The sequence below is a fragment of the Phragmites australis genome, chromosome 2, assembly GCF_958298935.1.
Source record: "Phragmites australis chromosome 2, lpPhrAust1.1, whole genome shotgun sequence".
NCBI lineage: Eukaryota > Viridiplantae > Streptophyta > Magnoliopsida > Poales > Poaceae > Phragmites > Phragmites australis.
Genome location: NC_084922.1, coordinates 49428343 through 49442796, shown reverse-complemented (window position 1 = coordinate 49442796; position 14454 = coordinate 49428343). Strand labels below are relative to the sequence as shown.

General features: G+C 44.7%; 1 protein-coding gene and 1 pseudogene across 2 annotated transcripts; both read left to right on the top strand.

The window, feature by feature from the left end:
• Positions 1 to 2195: 2195 nt before the first annotated feature.
• On the top strand, positions 2196 to 3296 carry LOC133910227 (cytochrome P450 CYP94D108-like; annotated as a pseudogene).
• Positions 3297 to 10553: 7257 nt separating this feature from the next.
• On the top strand, positions 10554 to 13951 carry LOC133909512 (probable glucuronosyltransferase Os01g0926400). 2 transcript variants are annotated; one of them, XM_062351968.1, is made up of 4 exons: positions 10554 to 11076; positions 12349 to 12737; positions 12815 to 13056; positions 13210 to 13951. In XM_062351968.1, exons 1-4 carry the CDS (start codon positions 10968 to 10970, stop codon positions 13721 to 13723), a joined length of 1254 nt encoding a protein of 417 aa, XP_062207952.1. In that variant the 5' UTR covers positions 10554 to 10967; the 3' UTR covers positions 13724 to 13951. The 2 variants fall into 2 exon arrangements, with proteins under 2 accessions (XP_062207952.1, XP_062207953.1); XM_062351969.1 differs by lacking the exon at positions 10554 to 11076 and adding an exon at positions 11606 to 12213.
• Positions 13952 to 14454: the final 503 nt, after the last annotated feature.

The window sequence follows — 14454 nt, the reverse complement described above, 5'->3', positions numbered from 1 at the left end:
AATTCAAAATATCTAAATAAATTTGTTACACAAAATGAGATAATAATGTCAGGCAAATGGCATAGCAACGCACAACCACATATTGCAGATGATGGAGCCACGACTATAATGGCTACAAAGGACATCTACAAAGCCTAGAATTAATAAGATAGAATGCAACTAGTAAGAACTGAACTTGGGGAAGATAGCTTGCGGTCGCAGTGGCAAACGAGCGAAGAGCATGATCCATGTCTTTGTATAATCAAAATATGCCTATACAGCTATGTTTGGCCGAAATGTTATACAAATTCAGTAATTAGATAATAGATTTATTGATTAGGCATATAAATATGAATTTGCAATCGAAGTGAGTACATAAAACTAACAAGTACACAAAACTAGCCGAGGAAATACTTTGGCTATAAATAAGTTTTTCTTCCTCTATTTTGTAACTAAATGACACTAACCTTATTAAAAATTAAAAGACTATTTTTTTAATAAAAAATTATTATGACAAAATATTATGGCGATGTTAGCCACGTTGTTAGCGTGGGTCGGTTGGATTATTGCTAGGTTGTATTTTGCTTTTGTAAACAAACCTTGCTTGCTGGCTCGTCTGGCTTCAACAGAAGTCGGAGCTTAATAAAAAACCCTGTTCTCCAAAAAAAGGCACTCTATCCAATTACTGCTCTAGAAAATAGAGAATTTTGCTTCATCACAGCTCTTAGAAATACTTACTGTTGCTCATTTGCACTAGCACACTGAGGCCCATGAGTTGGAGCCTTTTCAGTAGCCAGTTCCTAGCCCACCTGAATTCAGACACCTTCCATGAGGGTTCAGGATTCATTCTTTTCACAAGACAAGAATCTTGTATCGTTCTCCTACCAATCAATACTCAGAATGATCAATTAGCCATAATATAAACATTGCTGGATTACAAATGCATATCCTTTTGTATTTGTTGTGCCTAACAAACCACGAAACATTATTGTTATACTGAAAGGATCAAATTTATCCTAATTTAGCATCCCATTCGGTGAAGATGGTAACCTCGCTGCAGTACCATGTTTATCCGTCAGTTTCCGAAACAAGTTGTTGACAACAGGAGAACTGAAGCCTACGTTCCATCGAACAAGAAGCAAGAAAACAGAAATGCACTACCTGTAACATCAGTCAGCTAGCTTCTCTACCAGACTGATTATTGACTCAACTAGCCAATTAAAATATATAGTTCACTCGTTCTTATGAAAACCATGCCCATCTGCCCCCTATCATGAAAACTTCAGCGAAAAAATGTTGAGCATTCCTAATGCACATGCAACGTTCTGGATTTCGTAGGGCTGACCAGTGGGCTGATCTCAAAGTAATTGAAGCACTAATTGCCATAATGCAAACCAGCTAATATAACTAGATTGCGTCAGTAAAGCCTATCGGTTTCACTGGTAGAGCCAATGTCTTCTGCTTGCTTGCTGCAGGCTACTGCTGCTCGTTCAGCCGTTCTGCATCTGCACTCAAGTTCTTATGCCCAATTTCCCCTTTTCATTTCTCTCACTACAGATCACATAAGAGCATGGATTTCGTAGGATAATTGAGCGCTCCATCTTCTATCTGCGTGAATTTTCTATGATTTTTTGCGCGCCTGTTCCACCGGCAAATGGGGATTATCCAGTGATCGGGGGTGGTCGATGTTTCATTTACCGTCACCCTAGGCCAAAGCTTCTCACTTTCGTTTCTCCCTCTACAGATCACATCAGGGCCTGAAATTTTGTCAGATTTTAAGGGACTCCACCCTGCATCAGCATGAATTTATTTAGGATTTTTGCACACCTCTACCACCGTCAAATGGGGATTATTATGTGGTCGTGGGGTGGTCGTTATTTCATTTACTGACCACCCCAACCAAAAAAATTCTCCATTTTGTTTCTCCTTCTACATATCACAATACAGCTTGATATTTTTTGAGATTTTAAGGAACTTAATTTCCCTTCTTCACGATTTTTCTGGGATTTTTGCGCGCCTGTGTTACCCGTAAATGGCGATTCGGTGGTCGTGGGGCTGTCGTTGTTTCATTTACCGACCACCCGACAAAACTTTCTGTTTTTCATTTCTCCGTCCACAGATCAAATCAGAGCCTGAAATTTTGCAGGATCCTTCTGCGATGAATTCCCATTGTCCACGATTTTTTCTGGTATTTTGAGCAACTGTGCCGCCGATGAACAGGGAGCCGCCTGCCGTGGTTGTTGTTTCTCCGTCAGCCCCTGCGCGAACGCCTGGACGAACGCGAGCTCCACGCTGCTCGAGGAGGCGGGGATCGACGCCGACACGAGGCGTTCTTCAAGGCGCTCGATGAAGCCGTCAAGATCTCCTTCGCCCGGATGTTCCACCCGGCGACCGTCGTGTGGAAGGCGATGAGGCTCGCCGACGTCGGGAGCGAGCGGCGACTCCGCGAGGCCATCGGCGTCTTCGACGAGTACGTGATGGCGATTATGGAGTCAGAGCAGTTGCGCGGGAACGACGACGACGAGCAGCACCTGCTTTCGCGGTTCACGGCGGCGATGGAGGAAGACGACGGCAACGAGCTCGGCACCATGTTCGGAGGCGAAGCGCCGGTTCCTGAGCGACATCGTGGTCAGCTTCGAGCTTGCCGGGAAGGACACCACGTCCTCCGGTTTGACGTGGTTCTTCTGGCTCCTCGCTGCCAATCCGTGCTGCAAGCGGCGCGTGTATGAGGAGGCGGCGTCGTGTCACGGAGACGACCACGGTGTCGACGACGACGGCTACGACGAACTAAAGGTGATGCACTACCTGCACGCCGCGATCACCGAGGCGATGCGGCTGTACCCGCCGGTGCCCATCAACTCGCGTGTGTGGCGGCTGCGGGGAACGTGCTGCCGGACGGCACGACGGTGCGCGCCGGCTGGTTCGCGGACTACTCCGCGTACGCGATGGGGAGGCTGACGCGTCTGTGGGGCGACGACTGCCGCGAGTTCCGGCCCCAGCGGTGGCTCGACAGAGGCGGCGAGCTAGTGGCGGTGGACGCGACGAGGTACCCAGCCTTCCCCGCGGGCGTGCCACGGGAAGGAAATGGCGTACGTGCAGATGAAGCCGTGGTGGCCGCCGTGGTCAGGAGGTTTGTCGCGGAGACGGTGCAGCCGGCGAGCATGGAGGCGCCTCCACCGTACGAGATGACGGTGACGCTGAGGATGAAGGGCGGACTCCCCGTGCGGATCATGCCTCTGCGCACACATATCTTTGCCGTCTATCTCTTTGTTGATAACCAAATTTAACATAGTACGAAGAATTTCGGAACCGGAGAATTCAGCAGGTCGGAACATTTCGTCGTAATATCGGAACTTCCCAATTTTTAACACCATTCGGTGTTTATAAATTTGTTCTCACTTGAGTTTTTATCGGAACATATAGTTTTTTATCGGTTACATATCTTTGTCCAATCTAAGAGCCTCATGTCCGGATGAAATCAGATATTTCGGTTGAATAGAACTTTTAATTTTTTTAATCAAAATTTTCGAGTAAATATTTTTTACCAAACCGACAGGGCGATATTTAAGTAAAACCAGACTTTTCGGCTATTATCGAAACATCCAATTGTAGGATCAAAATATCCAATTAAATATTTAAAATCAAATCGAGAGCATCATGTTAGGGGAAACCCGAATATTCTGGTACAATCAGAACTTTTGATGTTCTCAATTGTAACATTCCATCGAACTCAGATATGAGATTTTGGGAAGATATATAGTCAAATTTGAATGGAAATTTTTGATAGATTCTGACTTAAAATGGAGCATAACTATCCCTCCCAATAAATATATAGGGCCACGACTGATTGAAGGGATCCAACATCCAATCAGATCAATACAATTTATTTTTATCTCTCTTTTTATTCTTTTTGCCATAAACCTCTTTTTCGAGTTCCATTGCTTTTCGTTTTTATCTCCTCCTGTTCTTGTTGATCTTCCATTATATTATGAGTGATCTCATTTAACTCTCTTCATATCTCATTGAACTTGTCTGCTAGTTCTACAGACACAAATCTTTGAATATCTTTACAAAAGACTTGTCACGGTACCTTGTGTACATGTTTGCTTTCAAGTGGCGCATGCACTACATTCTCTCCATATCAGGCCAAGCAATAGAGTAGTTTATACTATCGTACATCACGTCCAACATATGCAGAATGTCACGTGTCCTCAACAAAGTGAGGAACCACAACCAGCTATCATTGTTCTCACTCTCAATCATTGCAAAGACGAGAGGAATGATTTGATTATTTGCATCCTATATCTACATCAGAATGATCCACTCTAGCTCCATCTCTACCGAAATTGCCCTCCCCGACATGCCCTCCATCATCTTCATGCATTACCTTCTGGCCTGATCCTTACACGATACTCACTACATCACCATATACCAGTCATGGCAGTATGTTTACGTACACCTCCATATCAAAGTTCTCCTCCAATACCTTACATGAGTACAAAGTCCATGCGTTGTTTCTTCTTATCTTGAATAACGTATGGACAACGACCAAGCTGTTTGGAATAACCCGTGGCCGCATACCCTCCAGAAAAACAATATGTAATTGCTAGTTTACACGCAAAAGACTCATAACATATGATTTCAGATCTTCTATGTTATTAAATATCTTAACCGAACTCTCTATGTGTTGGTAGTTATGAATTGTTACGAACCTCTCGTGCAAAACTGCAGGGTGTTCTCCATAATAAATATGGAAAGTCATATCGTATCTGGTAAACAAAGATATATCTAATAAAATTACTGCTTATATATTTGCATGATACACGTGCTAAATATATAAATAATTAACAATGCTAATTAAATCATTATTATTAAATAAAAATGAAATAATTAATAATTAATATTGAATTAAAATATTATTTAAATTAACTTGAAAGTTACATTGAGCAAATATTCAATCTCATTATAAATTGACACTACACTATTAACCTATTCGTAGATTTTTTTTCTCTGAGTGAGCTGAGCTAAGGTGCCCCGAGTTTTTTTACTAATCAATTTCGCGCTAATTACTATTATACAATCTACTAAACGAAGCAAATAATTACTATTACACAACAACGCGCTAATTATTATTATACAAATTCATGCTAATTAATATTACACTACACAAGCAAATAATCAAATTCATATAATCAAACTAAGCAAATAATTGAACAAATATAATTACCGGGTTAAACACTCTAATTACTATTATTGATGCAAGTACTAGTTAAAAATATAATTTAAGTACTTATTGTATCTCGCGTGCTGCTGCTCCTCCTCGCCATATGCTGATTCTACTCTCCTCACGCTGCTGCTATTTCTCACCTCGTGCTGTTTCTCCTCTCCTCTCCACGCACGTTGAGCTGCTGCTTCTCCTATCCTTCCTCCTTTGTGCTTTTGCTCTCCTCTCGCGCTTCTGCTTTGCGTTGTAGCTGCCCTGATGCATGATCACCTGCTGCCCTCATTTTATAGTGAAGAGTAGACAGACAACAAGTGACACGATTCGACCGATTTGACAGGGCACCGAAAGCAGGGACAACACCATGTGTGTCGAAAGCATGCAGGTCGTATTCGGCACCTCTCGTATACGGCCGGGCCAGTCTTTTTTCGCTGTTTCAGGTCAAAAATGGATTTTTGGATTTTAAATTACCGAATATAGATGCTAAATTTACAAATACGTTGATATATTATCTATTTTAACAAATACACTAATATATATTATCTATTTTTCTATTTTTCCTAGACTAACTAAACTACACAAAATCAAAACCAACCCATGATGTTCTTGACTTTTGTGTTATACTTGTGCTTGTTGCGCGGTCACAGCCTTGACGAGTTCCAGAAAGGTTAGGAGGACTAGACCAATCAACCTGTCACCTGACGACTTCCAGAAAGGTTAGGATGCCTTACCCCTTTCCTAGTTTTCCCAAAAATTATATACTTTCTGCCGTTCCAAAAATAGTCATACTTTTTGTGCCGCTGATATACTATGATGTGTTGCATCAATCTTTGTATCTTCTGCCCATCCCCATTCCAGCAAAATGTCATCACCATCTTTGATAATGCCAATCACCTAGGTATGTAAATTTTGTATAATTGTTAGATCGATCCAAAATTAAAAAATGAACTAGTAGAGATTCACTCATATCTAATTAAAAAATAAACTAAGTAGTTATCTAGAATTATCTATTGAGTATCCACTTATATCCCTACGGTCACCGACTCGTCATGGAAGAGAGAAGCGTCTAATTTTCTAAGTGTTATTTTAAAGTGTTACTTTTAATTACTAGATTAAAGACATATTTGGTTCGCTAACCCACTTTGCCGCATTTTATTAGACTTTTTCTGACAGCTAATTGGTTTGCTGTCACAGTTTTAGCGTGTCATAATATTTTAGCATTTGATTCTACCTATCATAGATTAATTTCTTTATCAAATTTTATTTAAAATGTGATGAGCAATTTATTCGTTACACTTAAATATGATTTTCTTAAAATACGATAATCTATAGTAGTGAACCAAATAGACTCTAACACCCAACAACTCACGTACTATTGCAATTTCGAGCTACATAGTTGTAATTTTAGGCGATTGGAAGATAACGGAAGAAAATTAGCGAAGCGGTTAAAAGTAGAGGCAGATAACACAACGTAAAGAAAAAAGGTGTTAGAAAATCTTTGAAAACCGAAAGGAGTGGAGACAACGAATGGTGGAATTAGGTGGCCGATTCGTACACCGTTTCCCCCCTTTAAAACCGTCCTGCGTGTCGTACATGGAGTAGGCGTTAGCACATGAACGGAGTTAATGCGTTAATGGCACTCGAGGTAGCTTAGATTACTTGCGGTGGTAGTAGTATCAAATATAGAATTAATACCTTGCCATGTACTCGACGTAGAATTAATGAGAAAGGAGAGAAGAGTGGTATCTAATGAAGGTACTTCTCTATTGCAGTACTTTCACTAATACAACATATTTATCCGTATGGTTCGCTGGTAATACATAAACTATCATGATGAAAACTACAGTAATCTTTTGCAAAGTAGATAATCCAAGACATCTAATTCTATTTTTTTTATATAAAATAATCATCATGTTACTCCGTAGCTTAAACAATACGAAGAAATAGAGAATGACTCATTCTAAATCTGAGTTAAAAAAGAGCAATAAATAAACATGTACGAAGAAAGAGTATAAATTAACAAAAAAGACAAACAAAAAATAGATTAACTACAAACCTACATAGAAAAAAGTTAGACCGTACGTAGAAGCATCCGAAAAATAATCATTGTACAACCTCTAATGCCTGGCTTCTCTATCGCTATAAATATACTGACATCCAGATACAGAACCGCCAGGTCGTAGAGCGTTCATAAGCTGATATTGTGTGCGCGCTTCGTGTAGTGTAGCAAGAATGAGTTTATCGTCGTCATTGTCCGGTGACAACAAATATAAGAGAGATTGATGACTTATTTGGGTGACAAGGAAGAAAGAACAAGCACAATAATTTGGTGTAGCAACTAGATGAATGCATATGTATATATAGAAGTGAAAAATAGCCGTTCGAATATAGTTGTTAGAAAAACAATCATTGCAAAATTAGCCATTAGAATATAGTCGTTCGAAAAAATAACTATTTGAAAAATAGTCGTTGTAAAACTGGCCGTTTAAAATATAGTTGTCGAAATAATATTATTTAAAATAAATGGTTACTAGCGGGTTACAAGATAATAATAAAATAGAGCTGATTAGCATATAAAAAAATAAATTTAAGATGTTGAAGCACACTGTACAGTAGGAAGGGGAATATGAGTAGAAAACTCTCTACTCATGGAAATAGGAGAAATAACAGCCAAATTAGAATTGCTCTTACAATCTTAACATAAAATCCAACTAATTAAAAACTAGATTATACAAATGACCTCATAATTCATACTCCTGGTTACAAACGCATGCAACAAGCCTGTGCGCTGCACAACGAGGCGCGATACAGAGAACCGACAGAAAAATTTACTACTCCAGCAGTACGACGCTGACTGCGTGATCTGCGTTGTGCGATGCAAGCGAACCGGCAGGGAAGCTAGGGTGGTGCTTCTTCCATTTTAAAATTTGATGACATTTTCAAATTAATTATAAACATTAAAGATGAAAGAAAAATAATCATCTTATTTTTTAATATCATTATTGTATAAAAAGTAGGATTTGTATCAGAAAAGAAATTATTTAATAGGGAGAGTTCATTGAAAAATATGAGCTAAAATTATCTGAAAATTATAAAATATTATGTATTTTGAATATTCCAAAAGAGATAAGAAAACATCATCTCAACTCTGAGGGGCGCGCGTCATCAACGGCAGTACATGCATCATAGATGACGACAAAAGCAAATTCTATAGGATTTTGTCTAGAAAAACTTTCACGAGACACTATACATATCATACATCACGTGATCTAATAGTTAAACTAAAAATAAAAGAGAAAATAGATATATATCATAAGAGAATATTTTATAAAATAGAGTCCTATAACATTTGCTTTCGATCACGGCTGCTGCCTTTTTAAACTAACCCGAATTGGATGGAGTACACTGGTGGTCGCGGCGGTTTAGTTAGAGTAGCCTAACCACCCCGACCGAACGGCACGGCGTATTACACTGGTGGTCCCTTTCTTCTTTACAGCTCCGCCTCACGCTCACGCATGGTGGGAGAGGGAGCAGGAGCAGGAGCAGGTGACCGCATAGGCACGCCTCCGCGCCGTGCCTGCCTCTGCTCTGCATACCTGCCTGCACGAGCTGCATGTGTGATTGAGAAGGCCAATAGTAATCAAATCGAAACGAGCACCTCTTTTCAGAAAGACAAAAGGTGTTGTTTCCAGCACGTGTAGTTAATAAATATTTCGAATACGTAAGCATGGTGTCTAAAAATTCGCCTTTACAAACACTATGTATCATTACGCTTTTGGTTTTTTTTTTTGGCAAATATTAAGCGTCATTTGCGTCTTAGAGGCCGCAACCGATGTAGCAACAAGATTTTTGTAGCTGCGTAGGCTGACTCGATTACTCAAGGCTGGCTGTAGCCACATGATTAGTAGCAACTTGAGTAATTGAGTAGCACTAGTAGAAACCATGTGCAAAAGAGGCAAGGACCCGGCCGGTCGGTCGCTTGTTTTTTAACAAGAAGAGTTGTCAAAAATCTCGAGCCTCGTGAGCAGAGCTCGACTCGTTGTATGTTTGATTCCAGCTCGGCTCGCTCGCTTCATGAGCCAAGCTCGAGCTATTCGATAAAAGCTCTAGCAGTCTTGCCCTTGATACATCATGCATGTATGTAATCACCAGGGTGGCTAAGCCCGTACGCAAACCCAAGCCCAAGTTCGAGGCCCGATCAACGGAGGCATTAGCAATTGGCTCTAGCCGGTCTCATATGACATATTTAACGTAATATTGTCGGGATTGCTATATCTTATTTGGATAATTTGAAGCATCTCTTCATCTGAATTTTTCTCTTTATCTCCTTCATCTTCTCTATCTTCGGCGAACCGACTTCTCCATCTCCGACAAGATCTACCCCCGACTCCTCCATCTCCGGCGAGACACGTCCCGATCTACTCCCCTCCGACGAGCTCTAGTGAGGCCGAGAGGTTAGGGTTTCAGGTTTTATAGTTTCGGAGCCGGGGTTTGGGTTTTAGAGTTTTGAGGCTGGGATTCGGGGTCCTCGGGCTTAGAAAGAGTTGTTGTGAAGGGAGGCTGGTCCGGTAGAGAAGACGGTTGGTGGGCGGTGCGGCGAGGGCGCCATTGACCGGGGTGGTGGAGGACACCGGTGGAGAGAGTCAGCGGCGAGGGCGTCAAAACAGGAGGGGTTAGTGAGGGAGCGAGCGGCAGAGGTGGATCCGGCGGTAGGGAGTCGCCGGAGACACGGCAGGAGGGCGGGACGAGGGTGATCTCGCCGACGGCTAGTGAGATTGAGCAGATTTGGTGGCGGGCGAGATCGAGCGGAGGAGGTAGAATAAAAGGAGATTGGATCAAGCTGGTGAGATAAAAGAAGGAAGATCGGATGGTCCAAAATTCGAGTGGGATTTGAATCGGAATCATCCGCAAGAGGTAGACATAGTCTATATTATTTATAAAATCTCTCAGCATTCTTTAGCGCCGCCAATGGCTGCATCTACTCCCGCAACTTCTGCTGCCACTAGCTTCACCGCTCTGCTTGGGCTGCTCGTTTACAATGGCCATCGCCACTCCAAGGTTTAGGTGGAAGCATGTCTGCGCCATAGCTCGCCGGTCGCCTCCACCTGTTCACCTCCGACTCCAAGCGAGGATACTAGCAATGTGCAGTATTCCTTTCATGCTTTGTGACTTCATTGCCTGATATTTTGGGATCTTGATTTCGTTGATACGAGCCGAACTCGAGGCGTTTTGAGATTTGGTCGAGCCGAGACTCGCTCGAGATCGGCTCGATTTTGTACCGAGCTCGAGCCTGAGGCCTTTCCCGAGCTCGGCTCGTTGACGCCACCTGCCTCGTGCAAGACACGTACTTTACCACCTCCACCTCTCCTTTTTTTTTTTTCTTCCCCGTTCTTCTTCTTGCTGCGTGCTGCAACAGCAGAGCGGAGAGAGTTTCGAATTCTGTATCTGATATCTCCATTGGCTCGCCATCACCACCGCCTTGCCTTATCCATCGCCACCACCTCCTGATCTCTCCTTTCGGCCGTTCCATCAGTTCCTGAAAGGGACAGGCTACCGCACGCAGGAGAAGCACTGAAGCAAGCAACCGGCAGCGCCTCGCTGCTGCTCGGTGCTCGATCGTCCACGTACAGCGGCAGGCCAGCAGCGCTCGGCGCTCGATAGTTTTCGAGTTGCTGGAGCGGAATCGAGGGGGGTCAGGGGAGGAGAGAGCTCTGCTTGATTCGGTCAACTCTTGGGCGCCAGCCAGAGTACAGAAGGATCAAGACCAATGGGGAGGGAGCGGAGGCCGTGGGCCGCCGCCGCGGCGGCGGCTTTTCTTCTCGTCGTCTCCTGCGTCGCGGCGGCGCCGCTGCAGCCCAAGCATCCGAGGATCCCAGGTGCCTACCTCTTCTCTTCCCGGATTCCTTTCGAATTACTTCGTAGCCGGCGGCGCGCGAGGGTGGCAGGAGACAATCCGCCCCTCGATACTCAGATTTGAGAAGCTTCAACTCCCGCAAGTTGCAATGCAGCTGCTTGCTTAGTGCTTCCTACTGCCAATCTGCACTCAAATTTTGTATCCAGAAAAAAAAACTAAGCTTTGATTTGATCCGAATTTTGTGCTTGCTGCCACCGCATTTCTCTGGTCCCGATCGCTTGTTTTCCACCGGGCGCGCAGCTGGAACAGCCTTCTGGGATCAATCAATCGTGGGGGTTGTCGCCAACGGTTCCAGTGTGCCGCTCACTCCCTGTGATCCACCATGTGCCACTACCTGACACCAACTGTAAGGAGCTGTACCTGCACTAGTTGCAGGCTTGCAGCTAGTAGTAAGTAACCACCTGTCAGAACTGCTACTTCAGTAAGAGCAAATGCTTCCATCTGGAATGGTATGGATCAAGCAATGCTTTCCAGAACCGGTGGGTCGGTAGGTGAAGTGAAGCTTGTAGCTTTCTCTGATCCTACAGTGCATTTCATCATGCTTGGTTGGATCATGATTCAGATCTGTGTCTCAGCGTCATCTTCTTCCCAATGAAGCATCCGTAGTGTTGCTTCAAGCTAGAATCACGCAATGGTTGCCATTATTGGCGTTTCTTGTAAGGAGCAGTACTGGAGAGTGTCGCCTAACTCGCACAATTGGGGTTTTATTAGCTGCATTTTGGTTCCTGCAAGAGCTGGAAATGGTATAACTATAAAGAAAGGATAAGTGGCAGCTAAATCGAGCGGTGGCCATCCGCTCACTCAACTAACCACTGGTTGCTTCAATTTTTTTTCTTGAACCGGACATGGCAACTACCGGAATAGTACTGATAAAGGAAGGGGATAAGAATAACGTATCATTAAAGTAGAGACCACTTGAAAGGGATTGTTTTTTATTGGTTAAAGTTCAAAATTTGTGGTTGGTGGACTGCTGAAATCAACAACTCCACCAACAATTGTACTCAGCATTACTGATTTCTTGCAGTATGAACTTATCATCTTCATTTTACCCACTTCTGAAGTCTGCACTCCAGTCACAGTCAGTGCTGAAACTGGTCATGTAAAGATCCCATCTTTAATTGTTGCAAATCTTAGGGCATTGCATCGATCGATTGCGATTTCGACATGAATCGATTTATTATTCTGAAGAAAGAATCTCATGAAACGATTTCCTAACGTGAATGGACGATGTCAGGGAACGCCGGCGGCGTGCTGGACGACGACCCGGTGGGGAAGCTGAAGGTGTTCGTGTATGAGATGCCCCGGAAGTACAACCTGAACCTGCTGGCCAAGGACAGCCGGTGCCTGCACCACATGTTCGCCGCCGAGATCTTCATGCACCAGTTCCTGCTGTCCAGCGCGGTGCGGACGCTGCACCCCGAGGAGGCCGACTGGTTCTTCACGCCTGTGTACACGACCTGCGACCTAACGCCGCAGGGCTTCCCGCTGCCGTTCCGGGCACCACGGATCATGCGGAGCGCCATCCAGTACGTCGCCACGACGTGGCCGTTCTGGAACAGGACGGAGGGCGCCGACCACTTCTTCCTCACGCCCCACGACTTTGGTGCATGCTTCCACTATCAGGTGCGCCAGAGTGCGCTGCCGGATGCAGGATGCAAGACTGAAATGGTGATCTGATTGGCATTTGAAATGTGGTTCAGGAGGAGAGGGCGATGGAGCGCGGGATCCTGCCGCTGCTCCGGCGCGCGACTCTGGTGCAGACGTTCGGGCAGAGGAACCACGTCTGCCTGCAGGACGGGTCCATCACCATCCCGCCCTACGCCAACCCGCACAAGATGCAGGCGCACCTCATCAACCCCGGCACGCCGCGCTCCATCTTCGTCTACTTCCGTGGCCTCTTCTACGACATGGGCAACGACCCCGAAGGCGGCTACTACGCAAGGTAACAGACTCAAGAATCGTCACTCGCGCTATCGATCATTGATCAATAAACTAAGCAACCTCCTGGTTGATGCCAAGAATCATGCATGAGTGATGGTGCCATCTGTTGTATGCATTGCGTTTGGTATTAATTTGTGAGATGGATTGGATGCAGGGGCGCTCGTGCGTCGGTGTGGGAGAACTTCAAGGACAACCCGCTGTTCGACATCTCGACGGAGCACCCGTCGACGTACTACGAGGACATGCAGCGCGCCATCTTCTGCCTGTGCCCGCTGGGGTGGGCGCCGTGGAGCCCGCGCCTGGTGGAGGCCGTCGTGTTCGGCTGCATCCCCGTCATCATCGCCGACGACATCGTGCTGCCCTTCTCGGACGCCATCCCCTGGGACCAGATCAGCGTCTTCGTCGCCGAGCGCGACGTGCCGCGCCTCGACTCCATCCTCACCTCCATCCCGCTCCACGACATACTCCGCAAGCAGCGCCTGCTCGCCGGCGCGTCCGTCAAGCAGGCCCTGCTCTTCCACCAGCCCGTCAGGCCCGGGGACGCGTTCCACCAGATACTGAACGGGCTCGCGCGCAAGCTGCCGCACGGCAAGGGCGTGTTCCTCAAGCCCGGGGAGAAGGTTCTGGACTGGAACGCGGGGCTCGAGAGCGACCTCAAGCCGTGGTAGACGCAGCAGCGCCATTGCATTGTTGCATCTACACTAATTTGTTTTCCTTCTCCGTTTCTTTTCTTTTCTTTCTTTTTTTCTCTCAATATTGCTGCATGTAAAAGCGGTTTGGATTTAGCAGCCCCTGTGTGGTTTAGATTTAGCGGTCACGACATCAACGGTTGCAGTGCGATTTAGTGTTTGTAAATCGATCTAGTTAACCAGTTCTGCATTTCTCAACTTGTTTCATTTTTTTTCTGGGTGCACATCTGCTTCAGTAATACTCCGTCAACTGACAGTTCCTCCGCTCCTGAATTCTGGTGCATGTGGAAAAGCTGAATCGAGGATGTCAGCCGGAAGAACCTCTCTGCAACTGACAGAAAAGGTCCCTGGAAGCAACTAAAAAAGGCTGAACTCTGAACAGAAGACCATCTCACTGTAACAGGAAGTTGCACTTAACATCTGGGTGCTGCTGTTTGAGCTGTCACTAGGGGCACCGGAAACGAGTCAGCCGGTCACATGATGGTTATGTCTAACAGCTCATCGTGATCAAGATTAACCATCGTTATTACGGTATGTACAGTGGTCTAGACATGTGTTGTCTCTCAAATTCATCTACGTCATTTCTAGGTACTAATAAAAACAACTCATACAATATACTTCATCCATTCAGAAACAGTAGCTGTTTTCTAATCTCCATCTTCGAAGTTAAATTTTGATTAAAATTTTCTCACAAAATATATCATTTGTAG

What these genes read in the sequence shown, in the direction of transcription:
- LOC133909512 (XM_062351968.1), top strand. Translation starts at nt 10,968, where the DNA reads ATGGGGAGGGAGCGGAGGCCGTGGGCCGCCGCCGCGGCGGCGGCTTTT. An exon ending in CAAGCATCCGAGGATCCCAG is followed by an intron (nt 11,077 to 12,348) that starts GTGCCTACCTCT and finishes GGACGATGTCAG; the next exon opens with GGAACGCCGGCGGCGTGCTG. An exon ending in GAAGGCGGCTACTACGCAAG is followed by an intron (nt 13,057 to 13,209) that starts GTAACAGACTCA and finishes GATTGGATGCAG; the next exon opens with GGGCGCTCGTGCGTCGGTGT.